Genomic DNA, 19,820 nt, shown 5'->3' with positions numbered 1-19,820 from the left:
CATAAGTGCTAGCATAGAGCAGGGAATTTAGTTTGAAAGGGAAAAGTGGGAAATTACTGTTTTTCCTTAAGCTGTGTCAGATGCAGAACATGGATAGGTAACTTTTTTGAATGACAAATCCCAGAATGCCCAAATTGCCACTGACTATACAGAATTCTGGCAGTTATAGCCAGGGGCTAAAATCCAGTTGTTAGTTTTAACAGTCACATTATTTGGACCTGAACCTGCTGTTGACCTACCATGTGCCTACTGATTGTAGTCTAGTTGGATGAAGAATTAAATTTAGTCCCCAAAAGTAGTTTTCCTAAACTCTGGCAAGAGGAACCAATGATTGAACAGGTTCTTCCAAAAATGCCCTTAGGCTAACTTTATCATTTTTAGTTGCTTGGCATTTCTGATACACTATCATCCTGCTTCTTGGAGCCCCCGCTGGTGCAATGGGTTAAACCCTTGTGCTGACAGGACTGCTGACTGACAGGTGAGCTCCCTCTGTCAGCTTCAGCTCCCCATGCGGGGACATGAGAGAAGCCTCCCACAAGGATGGTAAAACATCAAACATCCGTTCGTCCCCCGGGCAACGTTTTTGCAGACGGCCAATTCTCTCAAACCAGAAGCAACTTGCAGTTTCTCAAGTCACTCCTGACATGAAAAAAGTCCTGCTGTAGACGATTATTGGGAATGGGAGGGCAATTGGAAATGAAAGAGATTATTTTGTTTTCAGTTAATCAGTTAAGTAAACCTTTTAATTAAATGAATAAATGCCTTATGCGATGCCATATCATTTCCTAAATGATGGTTTTCTTTGCACATTAAGCTTTCCAATGTGGTTAGGGCAAAAAAGAGAAAGGGTCCCAGAGCCCAACTATGTTACATATCGATCTTTCTTGTAATCCTAGAAACATAATGTTTGAAAGTACTACAAGGGACAAGCAGTTCAACCTCTTGCCATATAGGAATACCCATTTAAAGATATTAATTAAGTATAAAACAGCAAAACAAGTGATTTACTGACAATATCCAATTTTTCTCTAACATAAGTTAATAAGAGCCACTGTGCTCTAGTGGTTTGACCATTGGTCTAGGCCCACTCATGTTGGAGACTGCATCATAACAGTAATGCCTGCCTACATTTAAAAGCTTGATACTTTTACTTTCATAAAACTCATTCAGACAAAGGAAAACAGATGACTAACCGTCTGTTGTAAAGCAATCAGGATTGAGAGAAGATTGTATCAAGGTTGTCACAGTATAACTGTCTTAGATGAGCAATGCCTTCTTCCAAGTTTCTGCTAGGCATAGCTCAAAGCATAACCTGTGTGTGTGTGTGTGTGTGTGTGTGTAGGTATGATTTGGGCTATGGTCTCTTAGATATAACAACACTTACAGATCCAGCATTTCTTATTACTTGGTCTTATTGCTGTCCCTTTTTGCCAAAATTATGTTAGTAGCAGGACAAGAAGGGGATAATTCCAGTGCAGTGATAAAATGGTACAGTGATAATTTAGCCAGAAGACTTGTCTGTATGGTATCTGATCCATAGGAAAAAGGGAATATCCATTTCCAAGTGCTCAGTGAATATTTTGGGAAAAGCTCAATGTGTTTAGACAGACAGAAAAACAGATAGATCAGTAGCTTTCTTTAGGGCCTACATAAAAAACAAAAGTAAATATAAAATTAAAATTAAAAGGATAACACATAATTGTATTATAGTACATACTTAATATACTATAACATATATTCTAATTTTTATATACTGCTTAAAGTCTATATTAATTTTTAGGTTTATATCCAGTTTCTGAGAGACGCTATTAAAATATATATAGACCAAAATAGGTTGGATTTCCCCCCCAAAATAACCTGTCCATTTAGCACTTGGAGGACGTCTCCCATTTTTCCTGCAGATTCTCTTGGGGTATTCTGCACCTTTCTGTATTGTATCTAAGCCAGGAAATAAAGCCAGGAGACGCTAATAGCAAAATGAAGCTAGGAAATTGTTCTTCCTTCTTTTCATGGCAGCTGGAAAGTGGAGCAAGATCTGACCCAGCTATTAAAATGCATTTTAGGCCATATCTGAAACCTGGACAAAGGGATCAAATATTTTAGTATGCTTTCTTAGAATGGTTTCAGGGTTAATATAATTACTTACTCAATGTAAGAATTTTTTATCTTATATCAGCTCCCATGTGTTCTTTTCTTCCACTTTTTGTGTGATTGTTTTGCCTATGTGTGCTTGTTTGGGACAAATTATTTTGTCAAGGTGTATGATGGAACGAACTGTACACTGGAATATCTATTTAAGGCTATTGGCGAGGAATAAGGAGATATGAGTGGGTCAGGGGTAGTTCCTGACTTGTTTCTATTGTATTAAAAGCCTTAAATAGTAATTTTAAAATCTGCCAAACAGCCAGTGGAAGCCGAAGAAGAAACTTGGAGAAGTGAAAGTTGCATAGCTCAATAACCTGATGTGGAGAAGAAGAAATTGATGTTTGTCATTGTCAAGAAAAGGGAACATGACTTTGTACGAATTGATAATGAAAGATACCATTTTCTAATGAAAGGAAAATGGAAAGGCATAATGGTTAAGGAGGATTTCTTGTCAGTGTAGCTTCCACAGTTTGTCTAAAACAACCCTCCACAAAGGGCAAGGAACTGAAGAAGTTGGACTTCAAAACAATCGCTGTTTTTTGGGAATGTGGAGGAGCAAAAGCTGACCGTAGGTTTAGTTTATATGTGTGAACTATGCAGCTTGTTGTGAGGTCGATGCTTTTAAAAGCCCTGGTTGATAGTGTACTCTGTCTTTCTCTCTCTATATATATTCATTGGATCACCCTTCAGGAAATAACAGGGAGCTATCCAGCCTGGAGCAACATCTGTTCAGTGTTGGCCGAGATACGTGATTTGACAAATATAAACAGAAGCTTGCTATTTGCGAGATGGGCATGATATGGGACAGTGTCCATGAAAAACAAATTAGGTGGCTGGGGGAATAAAAGCCAAGAGGTCTTTTGGAGCAAATAAGTCTGTCTCCTTGAGTCTGCCTGTCTGTCTCTTTTTGAAAGTTACACTTGCCCTTAAGTTCAAGGCTCTTTCTGGGCTTGGCTTTTCAGTGGCATCCCAGTCATGAATCTAGATAGGTTGAATGTATAGTTTCATACCACTTTGTGGATACCCAAAACTGTCAATAGTAGTTAATCTGAATCCCATATTTAAAAAAAAACCCAATGGTAAATTTGTAAAGGAGGTATTTGATGGATACTGATTGCTGGAAAGATGAGTGGGCTCAATACTTCAGACTCCTCATTTATGTCTCAACCTCCCCATGTCTTTGTAGATTGTCTGTCTTTAAAAAGGCCAGGATGTCATGATAGCTTGTGCAGTATTATCCCCATATCCACAGGACTCTGGTTTCTGACCTGTGGTTTCACCTACTGCACCCAAGAAAACATGTCTCCTCTAATGTTTGTTTGTGGGTCCTCCTGGAAATTCTGATGGAAGTATCATAGAGCTGCCCTGACAGACCCAGCAATTTCCTAGGAAAATCATTCATTTCAATATTACTCTCTTTTATCCAAAGTTGCTTGTTTCCAAAGTAAATTCAGGAGCATATTCCCTGCAGATACAAGACTCATACTATATTTTTGAAGCATCATTTTTCTCCATAACCTCCTGTTCAGTTGAGCTGAGTTAAAATGCCATCTCCAGAGTTGCTGTGTATTTTGTTCTTTATTTATACATACATTGCTGTTCAGGGCATAATAAAAATGGAATTGATTTTTAAAATCCATTATTTTGCAGGGGTTTCTTATTATGAGCTTTTACACTCACAGTGGCAATGTGCTTGCTTACTGGATGTAGTATGTACTAGATGCTGGCATTTAGCCAATCCTCCTTTTTTATTTTGGCAGTAGCAAACAAAATTACATATCAGGGACACAGCTGTTATTTTTTAGAACTATTAAAATACAAAGAATTTTGCATAGAAACCTTTTGTGTGGGAATATTGTTCATTTAATGGTGTATTTACTTATGTATTTCCAGACATGTATATGGTTCTTTTCATTTTTTTAAAAGAAAAAAAAACCTCAAAGTGGCTCAACAATAAGAACAGGTGCAGTAAAACAGTAGTGATATAAAGCAGTGAAAACTATACAGCCCATAAAACTATTCATTAAAAACCTTGAGTAACCAGTTTTTCGGTTTTGTGAAATGTAGCAGTGCCAAGCTTTTGGGAGTTAATATTGCTGCTGTGTAGATATTGTTAGTCATAACTGAATCCATTTCAGTCTGACTGGATGAGAACAGTGACTGTCTCTAATTGTTTTGTTTGTGGGGGTTTTTTTGCAATTGTTAAGGAATGGGAAGGATTTCAGTATATTGTTATGTAGGATTTATATTCAAGATACGGAAATATATGGTTCTCCAGATGCTCTTGAACTCCTGTAAATCCTAACCAACATAGCTAAAGATGAGAGTTGATGGGAATTTCACATTCCTTATTTCAAGTAGGTAAGGTAAAGGTTTTCCCCTGACGTTAAGTCCAGTCATGTCTGACTCTGGGGTTTGGTACTCATCTCCATTTCTAAGCCGAAGAGCCAGCGTTGTCTGTAGACACGTCCAAGGTCATGTGGCCGGCATAACTGCATGGAGCGCTGTTACCTTCCCGCCGGAGCGGTACCTATTGATCTACTCACATTTGCATGTTTTCGAACTGCTAGGTTGGCAGGAGCTGGAGCTAACAGTGGCCGCTCATGCCGCTCCCGGGGATTGGACCTGGGACCTTTCGGTCTCCAGCTCAGTGCTTTAATGCACTTCACCAACAGGGCTCCCTATTCCCAGTATATAACATATATCTATATATATAAAAGAGTGATGGAATCAGGGCACCGGACAAAACAACAAAACTACAGCCCCCCCCCACCTTGAAACTTGAAAACACAACCCATCATCCATGGCTCTAGATTGATACAACAAAAAGAAAAGAAAAATAAAGTCCTAATTAGAGGGAGAGCAATAATTGTTTTTATCCAATTGCTGCCAGTTAAGAGGGCTAAGCTCCGCACATAGACCCCCTCTATCCTCACCACTTTCACAGTACACAAACAACCAAATGCATACTAAACATAAAGACAACCATACAACACACATTCAATACCACCACTACCTCAACAATTTCTCACCAACACCACCAGACAGCTAGTAATTATATATAAGTTGATCTCATTTATAGGTCAAGTGCCAGTTTTGGAACAAAATACTATGGATTTTGATATTACACATAGATACATTGAAGATCAGTGTGTGAAGAGGAGAAAGCATCAGTGCCATCTCAGTGGCTGCCACCACCAACACCACCACATCATTTTCCTGCCCAGGCATTCATAAAAGGCTACAATTAGTGCCATGACAGAGAGAGTTGAGGAAGGCCAAGGCTTCTTTTTGGTTCTCCCAGAATGGACTACGCTCTACCTTTCATCACCTTATTCTGAAATGGGATGGCTCTTTTTTAAATAAGATTTTAACTACTTACCTTGATCCATGAATAAGTCAAGCCAGTTTTTTGGGTAAATTTTTCACTAAAATTTTCAGACTCAAAGTGGTGGTCTAAAGTTTGGTACCAGTGCTCAAGCTGTCTGTAGCTTATCTATGGTGAGTTAAGTATCTAGTATGCACAAATGTGACTCTACACACTGGTACTTCGGGAGTTGGGAGAGCCACTTCCCCTACATTAGATTATAATTCCTGATCCTAGTTTTCTTTCTTTCTGAGTTATTTTCATGGGAATTCGTGCTTTATGTCTCCTGACACTGTGGAGGTCTAGCAGAGTCCAAATTTGCTGTTTCTTTTAATAGTATGCGTAGTTTCTTCTTTTCTCTTCTTGATTCTCATCAACTGGCAAAGCCAAAAGGGTTCCTTACTGTCCCCAGGACTTTGTAACTCAATTTGTGAATAAAATATTAATTGCTGAAAAAGTAAATTGCATTTCTTTATTCATTTAGAGCATTTATACCCTTCCCTTCAGCTAAAAGTCTTTCAGAACAGCTTGTTGTTGTTGTTATTCTTGTTGTGTGCCCCCCAGTTGTTTATGATTTATGGCAACCCTAAGGCAGAACCTATCATGCAGCTTACAAGCCATTAATTTGACAATTCCCTGCCCTCAGGCTCACAATCTAAAAAGATACAATAGACAAGGAAAAGGGGAGTGTTAGCTGAGGAAGAATTAAGTCTGGCTGTTCTTCTGTTATTTATAAATTTGGAAGTAATTTCTAAACATTTTAGACATTCTAAACTATACTTTGTAATACCTAATATGAAAGTTTTATGCCAAAGTGAATTATATATAACACATGTTATGTTCCACCATGGCTTGATGAAAGTTTCCAGACAATACATCTCTAATTCCATTTTCTCTGATATGGGAGGAACTGTGTTGCCATCATGTGTCTGTTGAAGGCTTTCATGGATTTGTCAAATCCATTTTTAGACATGCATCTTGCACATAGCAGATTTCAACGTTTGGCTGTGTACCTTATGAAGAAGTGCTTCCTTTCTCTGTCCTGAATTTCTCACCATTCAGCTTCCCTGGCTGACCCCAGATTCTCCTTTTATACAAAAGCCTTTCTCTCTGTCTTTTCTTCCCATTGTAATTCAATGTACGGCAGCAAGGATCCAAATCAGAGTAATCCTTTTCCCCATTCACAAATGCCTTTCCACGCTTCAAGTGGGCAAACCACTAAGGGATGTTGATGAGGGTTTTCTGGAAAGCTGAGTTCGATCAAGGAATGATAATTAGGAATGAAAGAGAAAATACTGAGGAGTAGTATCTGAACATCTGACTTGTGTTGACTAAGTTGTAAGTAATTTAGCACATAGTGGGTTGAGCATTGGACCAGTCTCCATTTTTTTGTATGATTTCCATTTTGGTGGCCATAGATCTATTATTCAAAAATGCTGGTTTAGCTGGGAAGGCAGATAAGCTTATCTTATCCTGTTTTCTTTTGGGTTTTGGTGTTCAGGCATGTAAAGCTGCTGTTTACCTTTTTTAGGTGTATATGAATATCATTGGGGCCCCTGGTAGCACAGTGTGTTAAAGTGCTGAGCTGCTGAACTTGTGGACCGAAAGGTGCCAGGTTCAAATCCCAGGAGCGGAATGAGCGCCCGCTGTTAGCCCCAGCTCCTGCCAACCTAGCAGTTCAAAAACATGCAAATGTGAGTAGATCAATAGGTACCGCTCCGGCGGGAAGGTAACGGCGCGCCATGCAGTCACGCCAGCCACATGACCTTGGAGGTGTCTACGGACAACACCAGCTCTTCAGCTTAGAAATGGAGATGAGCACCAACCCCCAGAGTCAGTCACGACTGGGACTTAACATCAGGGGAAACCTTTATCTTTACCTTAGGAATATCATCAAGCCTTTTTGTCTTTGCTGTTCCATTGTTTCTTTGACAGAACTTAGAGTAGATGAACCAGTAGCAGACACCTCAATTTCCAGTTTCCTCAATTTTCACCTGCAGTTCGGGTGTGCATGTTCTGGAGTCTTCATCAGTACCAGCTGCTGAAAACCTGCTGCCTTCTTGGTCTTCAAAATTCAGCTTTTTCTTTTTTGCCATGAACTCATAAATGTTCAGTTGCTTTGAAAGATGTTTAGGTATCCTCCTGAGTCAGGTGGATGAAAGGAAATACTAACAACAATTAACAGGGCTTTAAGTCTCAGAACAGCAACTCAAGCTAGCAGACAATTGCACAATAGGACGGCTATGTTTAATCTGGGTAGTCCAATTCTGATGTCAGTTTTGAGGAATTATGTTGTCTTCACGTCGAAAATGTAGATTAAATATCCGTGACATCAAAACTTGATTGCGTTCACTATGTGGTCCATTGCTACTCTTTCAATGTAAATTGGCAGAAAGGTAGGTAATGATAGTGTGAATAAATTATCAAAATTTGGTTGAGATCATGCTGGCAGTTCTGGAGGAAATCTATTTTTTGTTTTTCATAGACTTAGCATGGGATTTGGTTAACCAGTTAAAATTCACGAGTAAACCGAGTTTTTTTTAACCTGAAAAAATTTCGCGGTGGGATTGAACCTGTAACCTCCCCACCCCCAGCTTGACTACAGGCTTTATTATCATAGGAGCAGAAAACAATGATCAAAATGGTTTTCTTTAAAAAGTCCAATAAGCCAGCCAGTTTTAAAGAACACGAATGTAAAAACATTTAAAGGTTAATTTTGGGAACAAAAGTACAACACTCCCTCATTAAAAGACTCTTTTGCAAGGACTAGTTAGTCACCAAAGGCCAGTCTAAATTAAAAGGAGAGAGCAGAAAGAGTTTCAACGATTTAAGAAAGTCTTTGTTTTCTTTCCCCTGATGTAAACCCGGCATCATACGGTTTGGAAAGGAGCTGAAAAACCCAGCTCGCTCTAGATTTTGTGGCCTTTACCTGGCCCTTTTAAACTAAGTGGAGCTGCTTCTTGAAACCAGTGGAGTTAAACAACAAATAAAACTTCAAGGACAGTTTCACCTCTGAAGAACGTGAAGTATTGAAAAGTGGAGTTGTGGGCAGGAAGGCATTTCCTTTGACCACGAGTTGCTTAATGCTTCCTGAATTTTAAAAAGGGACATATTACTTAGGCAAGGAGCATTCAAGGACCTATCTGGATACATAAAGGCATAACTTTGCTGCACTGGATAAGCCAAAAATCTGATAGTGAAAATTGCTTTATATGTCAAAGTTCCCTTATTATTTCAAATCAGAATGCCAGCAGAATTGTCCGTATCATTGAATTTAGACCATAATGGGACTAGTTTTCACAATGTATCCCATATTTGGAGCACTTTTGCAAGAACCCATAATGTGCAAGAAAAAATCATCACCTTGGACTTAAGAGTTGGAAGAGACCACATGGGCCATCTAGCTGAACCCCCAGCAATGCAGGGAAAGCACAAATCAAAGCACCCCAACAGATGTTTAAAAGCCTTCAAATAATGACTTTCCACCACACTCTGAGGTAAAGATTTCCACTTTTGAACAGCTCTTACTGTAAGGAAGTTCTTCCTAATATTCAGGTGGAATCTCCTTTCCTGTAATTTGAACCCATTACTCTGAGACCTAGTGGCCAGGGCAGCAGAAAACATGCCTACTCCCTCTTCTTTCAAATACTTTCAAATACATCCTTTCAAATACTTAAATATGTTGATCATGTCTCATCTCAACCTTCTCTTCTGGAGGCTAAACAGTGCCAGATCTTTAAGCTGCTCCTCATAGGGCATATTCTCCAGACGTCTGATCATTTTGGTCACCCTCCTCTGGACATGTTCCAGTTTGTCAATATCTCTCTTGAACTGTGGTGCTCAGACACAGTATTCCAGGTGAGGTCTGACCAAAGCAGAATAGAGGGGCACGTAAGTCCAACTACTGCTGTCTAAAGAGTTCTGGGAGTTAATAGCCCAAACAGTAACCTTTTCAATATTTGTAGGAAACCTAGATTTGCCAGCAAATATATATCTGATTGGGATCTATGATTATTTGTGATTCTCTCACAATGAATTCATATCACACTGTGCCATACATTTTTAGGTGATACCACTACACTGTCTTCAAGTGTATATGTCTGCATGGCTGTTTGCACCAAAATGATGCCTTGATACAGAAATCGGAGAGTGTAGTGACTTTGGGGGTTAATCTTATAAATGTTCCCCAAAGCTTGATTGGGTTATGTGAGTATAGAACGAAGTTCCAATTAGTGCTGTGAATTATGTTATTAATGGTCTTGTTGACAGTTTAAATAAATGCTGCCTTCTTTACTCGCTTGAATGGGATATCTCCCCAGTGTTCTGCCTGGCACTATACAAATTCCTAAAAGGACCCTATGATAACTTTGGGGCTATTTTTAAAAAGATCTTATTCAGTGCTGCCTGGGAGTGTGGTGGTGTCTCCTTCCCTGTGATTTTTTTAAGAAAAGGCTGGATGTCCATCTGTCAGAAATGCTTTGCTTGTGTACTCCTGCATGTCAAAATGGGATCGGGCTACATGGCCTTTATGGTCTCTTCCAATTCCATGATTCTATGATTCGGTATTTGCATTGCAACAGGATCTGTTAGAGAGAAATGGAGGAAGATATGTTCATACAGAACTTCTAACTCCCAATTCATGGGGAAGATTTAAAATCTTCTTATGTCACATGCTGCATTATTTATATAGCACCATTTCTTCCCCCTTTAAAAAGGTTACATAAGAAAAAAGCTTACCATCTTCCATTTCTTTTCAAAATGAACATCTCAGAAAGCTTAAACTAAGCTGATTCTCATTAAATGCCTGCAGTAATAGAGCTGCATTAATGAACAGCTCCCTTACATGTCACTCTTGTTCACTTCTCATGTTGTCTTATAACTCCAGCATGGAGCCCCTGTCCATTTCTTTCATAACCTACATATCCCTCTCACTAGCACCACCAAATTCACCAGCAAAAAAGGGCTATTTTCACATTCTAAAAAGTTGTGTCTTGTTCTGAGCACAAACCACATTGCAAGCCTCCCAGCAATCTGATGTCAACTTTCTTTCAAGGTGCATGTTGTCCAAGACTGTGTTGTCAAAGGCTTTCATGAAGGTTGTCATACCTCACAACCTCTGAGGATGCCTGCCATAGATGTGGGCGAAATGTCAGGAGAGAATACTTCTGGAACATGGTCATACAGCCCGGAAAAAACACAACAATCCTTGTCCAAAACTATTTTTAAACTAGAAATATTTCTTATTTTATTGCCATGGTGCTACCAAATGTCATACTTGCATAACAGAATTACGCATTTTAGCTGTATCCTATCCTATTTAATTTGTTGTTGAGCCACTCCTTTGGGCTTCCCAAAAATCTACCATTTGCCAAAATATCCAATCCTGTGCTTTCCTCCCCCCCCCCTCCAATTTCTAGCCAAATAGCTTAACCATTGGTTTGTCCCATTGATTATGACATCTGCGCAAGGCCTGCTTGTGGTATCTTGATATCCATTATAGTTAGTCAACATGTCCATCTGTTGTCTTTTGTTCATGCTAGATGCCCTGCCCATCTTCTTTTTTGCCTCATAGATTTCATTGACCACATCACATACCCAAGTTCTTTGACACAGCTCTTTCTTGCTGACTTTATCTGTTATTGTCATATCATGCATCCTTCTTTCCATTGCTCTCTGAGTCACTGCCAGTCTTTTCCCCTCTGACTTTGTTGTTGCCCATGTTTCAGATGTATATAACACTGCCAGTAAAACAGTAGTGTTGGAGATATCTGCTCCGACTTTCATTGGCAGCTTATCATCTGTTAGTACTGTCTGGATTAAAAGCCATCTAAGCAGCCTTGTGTCTTCTTGCCCATTCATCATTTGCCAAATTATTCGACTGTACTTGTTGCCCAAGACATACATATTCATTCACTTCCCCAATTTCATTTCTGTTTATAACAATGCGGCCCTGGACATACTGCTCATTTTTCGTCCATTTCATTTTCTGTATGCTACATCCGAATTCAGTGAAATTCCTCCATCGAAAATGATAGCTGTAGTATTTCTTAGCCCAGTCTCTAAAATTAACCTCAAATCCATTCAAAAACACTTCAGGCACAATCATGCATAAAACTACTGAATATGTTTTTACCGGCCTGGACTCTGTCTGTGATAATGTTAATAAAAGCATTCAAAATGCAAAATTTAAAAGTATACTTTTGGGAAATGCTCAACCCAAAATGCAAGACAAAGCTCTTAAAGCTTCATAAAGCTGCAGCCTCATTGCCGTCAGGGCATGACACTGGCAAAATTCAATAGCAAAGCAAAACATCTTTGAAACAAGTAGGGAAGTTATGTGGTCTGCCACTGAATTTCAGCATCAAAATACACATGCATGTTTGAAAGTGGAAATTCCAGTTTTCTTCTGAATGCTAGAGTATGATTTGGAAGGGCCTAGAAAAGATAAAATTGGTTTTAAGTGGCTTTGTGTTTTCTCCAACCCTAAGCAGGAATTGAATGAAGAATACACAGCAACTTAAAACCAATTTTGTGCATCCTCGACCCTTCAGAGTCACATTGCTGACATTCAGAAGCAAAGTGAGGGGCTAAATACTCAAAAGATACCAAATCCCTCTGAACGTTGAAGCTAAGCAGCAACACCCCTAGATAGTACTTGGATGTGAGACCATCAATGAATATCAGGTGCTGTTGGCTATGTTTCAGAGGAAGGAACTGGCAAGACATCTCTGAGCAGTCCTTACGAAAACCCATTGAAATCCATTGGATCATCATAAGCTGACAGATGATTTGAAGACATGTACATATAAGAGTTAAAAACATTACATTAAATTATAATCAGAAAGAAACTGTTAATGTCATTTGCACTTTAAAAAATATTGTTTTTTTATTGTTCTGGGGTATAAGGTGTGAAGACATTAAGCAAAGGAAAAAAGCCTTGGGCTTGAGTTGCCCCTGCAAAACTATGATAGCAAATTAAGAACAGCTCAGTAACTTAGAGAAACAAAAGACCTGGAAGAAAGGTGATAATTAAATGCACTGGAAAGAACATTTGGCACTAAAATATGTTTACTGGTAGTAAAAAATGTGAAAGCAGAATGAGTATGCATTGCTGAAGCTCTTGTTAATTTTATACATGAGCTGGGGACTTGATAGTCACTGGCTGCCCTTGCGTACAATTCTATTCTTTCCTTGAAAAGTAGGAGAAAGCATGAAGGCCTTTCAGTTTGTTGTCAATACTAAGGCAAGCAGAGAATGACAGTTATCTTAGGATCTAAGTCTTGATCATATCCAAGGACTTGTGGAGCAGGTAATTATGGCCATGCCTAAAGGAATTTTTTTTTGGAGAATGGAACTGGATGCTCTATGAGATGTTACCTGTACGCACCTTCCCTGATGCCCTCAAGTTCAGTGGAGGATGGATTTCAACCCCCATGTTGAAGTCAGTGATGGATGGTGATTTCCTTGTCAGGGTGGTGAACCATATCACCAAAAAGAGATTGAACAGTATGTGACTTCTGCAAAGTTTAGTCTAAAATCTGGAATTGAGTTATGATCCCAGCAACATGGGAATATCAGAGATTCCTGGCGAAAGTAAGATTCCAGGGGTAGCCCTATCCAATGTGGAAATTATTGTGCCTTTTTCATCACTGTAGGGAAGGTATAATTTGCAATTTGGGACCATCTCTACCCCTTCCATAAGCTGTTTAAGTCCTTCTTGTCATTTGCTTCAGGCAGCAAAGTGTGCTGAGTCAGCCTTGAATATCAAAGGGATATTTTTATCAATGGAAGTTTTATCACTAATCTTTGATTTCAGAACAAGCCAAATTTTTCAAAATCCATTTATCACAGGAACAGAAAGGGAGGCGAAATCTTCTGAACAGGGGCACAGATAACAAAACAAATACCACAGGGGTGTTGACCCTTTCTTATGCCATTCAAAGCTTTTTTATAGCTAGCTAGCTAGATAGCTAGCTAGATAGATAGATAACTTAAGAACAAACCTATAGAACTAATCTTGTTTGTAATTTGGGGACTGCCTGTACATCCATTACTTTTGTGTCTACAGTAAAATTCTTCCTTTTCAAAGTGTTGCTCCATCAGGCTCCAATTTCTGAATCCTCTGTTACAATCAGGCTTTATGCAATTATGGCTACAATTATGCAGCCTTTTAGAAGTGTTGGCCAAAATGATTGTGCTGGATGTCTTAAATGTCTTTTTCTTTTTCTTTCTCTCCTTTTCCCACAGAGGGAGTTGAGGTCAGAATGAATGGGCATATTTCAAACCCACATCCCAGTGCGTATGGAAGCTACTCTTCTCAAATAAAGTAAGTGTTTTATGCTCACCATCCAAATCTGCAGGGAGAAACATACAGAAATTCTTACTCTTACATTCTTACTCTCATCTTTGTATTTTTGATCCAGATGCCTTTGACATCTTGAGTGTAGGACCCATTTCAATTTTTCCCCATGCAGTTTTCACTTTTAAAATGGGACGGGGGGAGGACGACAGTTCGGGTGATGGGTGGGAAATGTGTTGCCAAGCATTCATTTGTCTGGCATTGTCCCACCAGGCATTCCTGAGATCAGACTTTGTCTTGTAATGCCTAAAATCACCCTCAGATATTACACTTTGTGCTAATGTTCTGAAACTTCTTGAACATGGACCTTGAATTTATGAACTCTCTATCCTTTCCTGTAATTTCAAATCTGAATAAGTGATAGGACCCTTCTTGCACAAGTTCTTTTTGCACAAGTCTACCTTGAAAAGCTAGAATGTCAGTCAAAGAGAATGCTATTCCAGTCATCTCCATATTGAGGGTCAGAGCATTGCCAACCATGTGGACCCATAAATTGCCTCCTCTGTCAAGCTTGATGTGCTGATGTGTCTGTCAAAATTATGGTTGACAGACACACCAGTGCATACCAGCCAGTGTTGTTAAATGGTGCAAGCTTTGGAATATGACTCCAGAGCCATGGAAACCAATTGTGTGATCTTGGCTGCAATCATACTCATTCAGCCTCAGAGAAAAGGCAAAGGCAATACCTTTTGGAACAAATCATGCCAAGATGACCCTGTGATAGGGTCTCTATTGGGTTGCTGTAAGTCAGATATAACTTGAAGTCACATAACAACAAATTATTTGACTTATATCAAAGGCAGGTTTGGGTCCAAAATTATGGATTTTGATATGTCCGGTGGGTGGTCATTCCTCAGAAATTGTTCCTTCCTTAATAAGAGGAAAGGTACTGTACCGGTGGATAACTCATCTTTAGTCAAATTTAACTAGGACTCCTAGACTTATACGAGTATACAGAACAATAGTAATATAATTATGTTCTGTGAAATGGCCCCTGTTTATTTATTTATTTATTTACAGCATTTATATTCCGCCCTTCTCACCCCAAAGGGGACTCAGGGCGGATCACATTATACATATAGGCAAACATTCAATGTCTTTTAACATAGAACAAAGACAAGACAAACATAGGCTCCGAGCGGGCCTCAAACTCATGACCTCCTGGTCAGAGTGATTCATTGCAGCTGGTTGCAGCTGGCTTGCTCTCCAGCCTGCGCCACAGCCCGGGCCCAATAAGTGTTCACTACATAAATGTAGTGTTCAGGCATTACATTAATGGTTGAACCTTTTCTTGTGGTTGAACACAGATAGCAAAGTGAACAGCACCTGTTTAGTATGTGCAGTCTATTTCTCTCAAGCCTTACTTTGCTTGCAGCCTTTTTTTGTTCTGCCGCTAAGAGTTTTCTAGCTGTACATTCAGGTCTGGATCAGGTAAAGCTGACTTCAACCCCAGCTTAACCCCATTGAAGGTCACACTTTGGAGAAAATTGAGTGATACATTTATCTGATCTCAATTAAGGTCAGGAAAAATCCTTTCCCTTGGGGAAACTGCTGTCTTGTTGGTTTATGTACAATTGAATGAGTAGCAGCTGATAGGTTATGCACCGTCAACTGCCAGAGGCAACCTCCTTCCCTTGGAAAATTACTAATGGGATTTCCACCCAGCCCCCCTCATTTAGTAGAGGAGCGCTTATACTTTCCAGTAATCTAAATAGACTTTTAATAGCTCTAATGTTTGTTCAAGCCAACGCCATGCATAATTTATATGTTTTTTTAAAAGCTGAGTAATAATAGTTTTTTTAAAGAGTACCTATTGTGAGGCCATGTCTAAGGTTATTTTAAGACTGAGTAATTTGAGGCTATTTTCATTTCTAAGAGCATCCCTGTGAGACTGTGCATGTGTACACACTTAAAAATGTGAACCCTTTCCTTATTTTTATTGGAATGAATAGTGTGTGCTAATGAATATGCAGGAAAAAGAAATAATTTCCCCCAAATGATTCACAGGGTGGTGTGATCACCCTTTTAGTGTAGCAATAAATGTGTCTTATCTCAAATGTGTGTTATCTTAAATGTGTTTAAATTGCTAAATAAACGATAGCTTAAAAAAATATCTAAGCTGCCTTGAACCTCATATATGCAAATAAAGTGCATGCAGTTACTCACGAATATCTTTAGATTTGCATGAACATGAGACGTGTTAAATTGGGGAAATGGAACCCACTGATGTCTTTCCAAATTTGAAAAGCTGTTGCTAAGCATTTATCGGAAAATATCCAGAGATAAGTTTCCAAACTTCCACAAAACAATACACAATAAGCTGCTGTAATCCTAGTATTTTGTGTTTTCCCCCAGGAAATACTCACATAGCACTCATGCAAAAAAAAAAATTTATTACACTATAAACCTTGCTTCTATCCTGCCTCAAAGAAGAAAATACCAACTATTACATGTATTTACTGTTGTTGTTATTAAAAGGGGGGTTACATTTAAGTTCCTCAGACAATTCCATCCTACACTACAGGACACATTACTTCCAATGTTAAGAGGAATTGTTTCTGATGGGGCATGAGGGTCTAAAATTCAAAAGGACAGAGTCACAACATTTTTGCTAGAAGCAATTCTTTAGATCTTGGGCATTTTCTGTCACTTTGTATATGGCTGCTGCAATTACCTCCCCTGTGAACACATTGAGTTTCTTACCAATCCTTGTAAACATTTTGATAATGTGAATATTGTCTTATCCTCTGCATTTAATTCAGAAAGATTCTAACTAAAAGCCAATATAGGAATGCTTTAAGAAAGTAGTCATGTAGTGAAGGAACCTCACAACTATTACATACACCTCTATAGACAAAGACTGGTCTTCAGAACTTTGGGACCCTAATTGTTTTAGTGCATAAAATTAAAGCATTAAATAGATACCCTACCTTTAAGATGCTAAGAAAAATGTATACAATTAAATAGTTTCTTTAATTATTGAATTGTTACATTGAAGAATTAAAGAATTTTTACAAATGGTGAACATTGATTGATTGATTGATTGAGTTGATTCATACTCTTCCTTTTCCCCAGGGTAGGATTTCATTTGTTAGCACTTAGTGGCCAAAATAATGAATTTTGTAATCATTGCTGAAAATTTCAACATATCAAAGCAGAGAAGTCACCCATAGCAGAGCACTTAATGAACCAACCTGGACACAACATATTATTTGAGAACACAGAAATGCTGGACCACTCTAACAACCACCATGTCAGTCTACACAGAGAAGCCACTGAAATCCACAAACATGTGGACAATTTTAACAGAGAGGAGGAAACCATGAAAATGAACAAAATCTGGCTACTAGTATTAAAAAAAACTCTAAAGCCAGGACAATAAGTAAAGAACAACACTCAGAAAACAGGGGAATTCCATACATGAAACAATCAGGGCCAGATAATACCTCCCAACAAAGGATTTCCCCAGGCAGAAAGCAGCTAGGCTTTGAAGCTGCAAGGCTATTCAATGCTAATCTAGCTGGCCAATTGCAACATAAACACTTGCCTCAAACAGACAAGAGTTATTTCTCCCATCCTCCTCATTATTTCACAGATATATTAACCTCACTTGCTTAATTTCCAACAGACCTCACAACCTCTGAGGATGTGGGCCATAGATGTGGGCAAAATGTCAGAAGAGAATGCTTCTGGAACATGGTCATACAACCCGGAAAACTCACAGCAACCCAAAGCACACATAAGTTGTTTTGCTGAACAAATCCAAATTCTGCTCATCTACTTCTGAATTGGGTATCATTCAGAAAGGGGTCTCTGAAGATGACTTAACAGTCAGCTTGTTTCTTGTAGGAACTGAAATCTAATATGTGATGTGTCCAGCCCAGAGCTTGGAAAAGCTATTTTTAAATTAAAACTCCCTGCATCCATAAGCCAGCACTATCATTGGCCATATTAACCAGATATTCTAGTTATTGTAGTCAGGTTCATAAATCAATTATGAGAATTGGAGCTCCAGAAGCTTTTTACAACTGTGGCGAAGTATCGTCTCTTCCGTACAACGTGGTGAATTCCATGTATATACCATTTCTAAAGCTAGTTGGCATGCCTTATTAAGCATTGATGAAATGCTTAGATAGCATGCCTAAAATATTTCAAATGCTAGTTGATAGGTTTTTACATCAATGGCTTTTGTGAAGCTAGAAAACATTTCTTAAATGGGTACAGATGGCTGGCGACTTCTGGCTAGAACAGGATCATGTTAGGAACGACTGTAGGTCAAGGCTATTTCTTTAATTGTTTTCTCAATTATGTTTGACCTTGGTTTGCTTGAAAACTATTTTTGTGGACATGGATCTGAAAGTGTGTTGTACAGCTGTTTTGCAGGTTTGAGCCTAGTCAGTGTAGGATTAGAAGAGCTGAACAAGTCATGCAGTCAATCACCATCTCTTGGAACATAGAGGATGATTTTTTAAAGTTCCTGAATCCCCTGATTAATATAACTTAGCCTTACATGTTAACTGCCCTTTCCAAATAAAATAAGCTCATAACCAATACCCTTGTCTTGCAGCGGATATGGGTCACCAACATTTTCTCAAGGCGACAGGGACCAGAGTTCGAAGACAAGCGCAAAAGCTTTGTATGGTAAGACTAACCATTGATTTCTAGATTGACATAATATCACAAATATACACTCACTCTTCGGCTTGGTGAAGAATGATCATACTGAAGAACAGCTAAAACTGTCTCTATATTACTTCTTTTATTGTTGTTTCTTGAGTGGACACCCTAAAATGATACTATGATGGGGGTGAAATGAATTAAAGGGAGAGGTGAACAGTAATCCAGACTTTGTTTCAGTTTAGAATGGATTCATTTGCCTTTTGCTTATACCTCATTGCATCACAGGAATGAGCCACTTTGACTCATTGTTTGTTGAGACCATGGAAATTGTGATCCAGTAAGATTTGGAGAGACTCAGTTTCCCAACTTTTTAAAATCACCCAACACTCTCTTCAATCTGTGTCAGCTCTTTGCAAGCATATCTGGATCTTATGGACATTTAAATGTGAGATCAGATAAAGGAATATCCTGTGTTCAAGAAAGTTCAGAAATGCATATTAAAATTTGTAGTCTTATAAATGAGTATATAGGGTCATGCTAGATATTAAATTTGATACATAAGCACTGCCCAAAAAGTTCTAAACATCCAGTTAGGTTCCCGTCCAGATTTTGATTGCAGGATTTTTCTGCTAGTGCTGCTCAATAGTATTGCAACATTTAATGGCAATTCTTAAAGTCCTAAATGGACAATAAAAAATAAATGCAAATAAACGCAAATGCAATATAGAAATTACATCAGAAATAATTTACCTCTTTTGGTCCCTCCTAAATACATAACTGAAAATGCCACAATGTTTTTCGAAGTGAAAAAGGCCTCTTGAGCTCCAACTCTCCTTCTCTGAACTCGGTTGGCACGTATAGCCTCCTCTTCAGGGAAGAGGTGAATACATAAGTATTGCTGATATGAAAATGTTGTGTCATGACTTTTGCCTTGTTTCAATTCTTGGGAGCAAAACTAGACATTAAAATAAAAGAAATGCACTTTAAAAATTCATGTACCCAAATTTGGTAAGCTGCCACTTTCCTTTACTGACAGTTTTTTCAGTGTACTTCCTTAACTACATCAACAAATACATTAGACAAGGAAAACGTCAGTTGAAAAGAGATGCTATTGTGTCCATTTGAGAATTAAGTGTGCAACATTCAGTGGAAAAAGGCCTTTTGTAAATTCCTCCTTAGCAAAGAATAATACAGATAATATTCTAGCTACAAAGTAAGGCTTTTAAAGGAAGCAAGCAAGCACGCTGCAGCCTATTCCAATTCATAGGAACAGCATCATGTTTTGAATGTTGCAAATAAAAGCACAGAACAGAGAAAAAAGTGATCGGC

The 19,820-nt window shown here is 38.6% G+C and overlaps 1 protein-coding gene across 2 annotated transcripts in view; it reads left to right on the top strand.

Moving 5' to 3' along the window:
- The window catches only part of eps8 (EGFR pathway substrate 8, signaling adaptor), a 158,252-nt gene that overhangs the window by 76,645 nt on the left and 61,787 nt on the right, over positions 1-19,820 (top strand). For both annotated transcript variants that reach the window (XM_008118629.2, XM_008118628.2), the window contains exons 2-3: positions 13,760-13,838; positions 18,439-18,512. In XM_008118629.2, coding sequence (XP_008116836.2) covers positions 13,777-13,838; positions 18,439-18,512 — 136 coding nt within the window. In that variant the 5' untranslated portion in view covers positions 13,760-13,776. The remainder of the gene's footprint in view (positions 1-13,759; positions 13,839-18,438; positions 18,513-19,820) is intronic.

The sequence above is a fragment of the Anolis carolinensis genome, chromosome 5, assembly GCF_035594765.1.
Source record: "Anolis carolinensis isolate JA03-04 chromosome 5, rAnoCar3.1.pri, whole genome shotgun sequence".
Classification (NCBI taxonomy): Eukaryota; Metazoa; Chordata; class Lepidosauria; order Squamata; family Dactyloidae; genus Anolis; species Anolis carolinensis.
The sequence above is the reverse complement of the archived record's forward strand: the minus strand, read 5'-3'. Positions and strand labels throughout refer to the sequence as shown.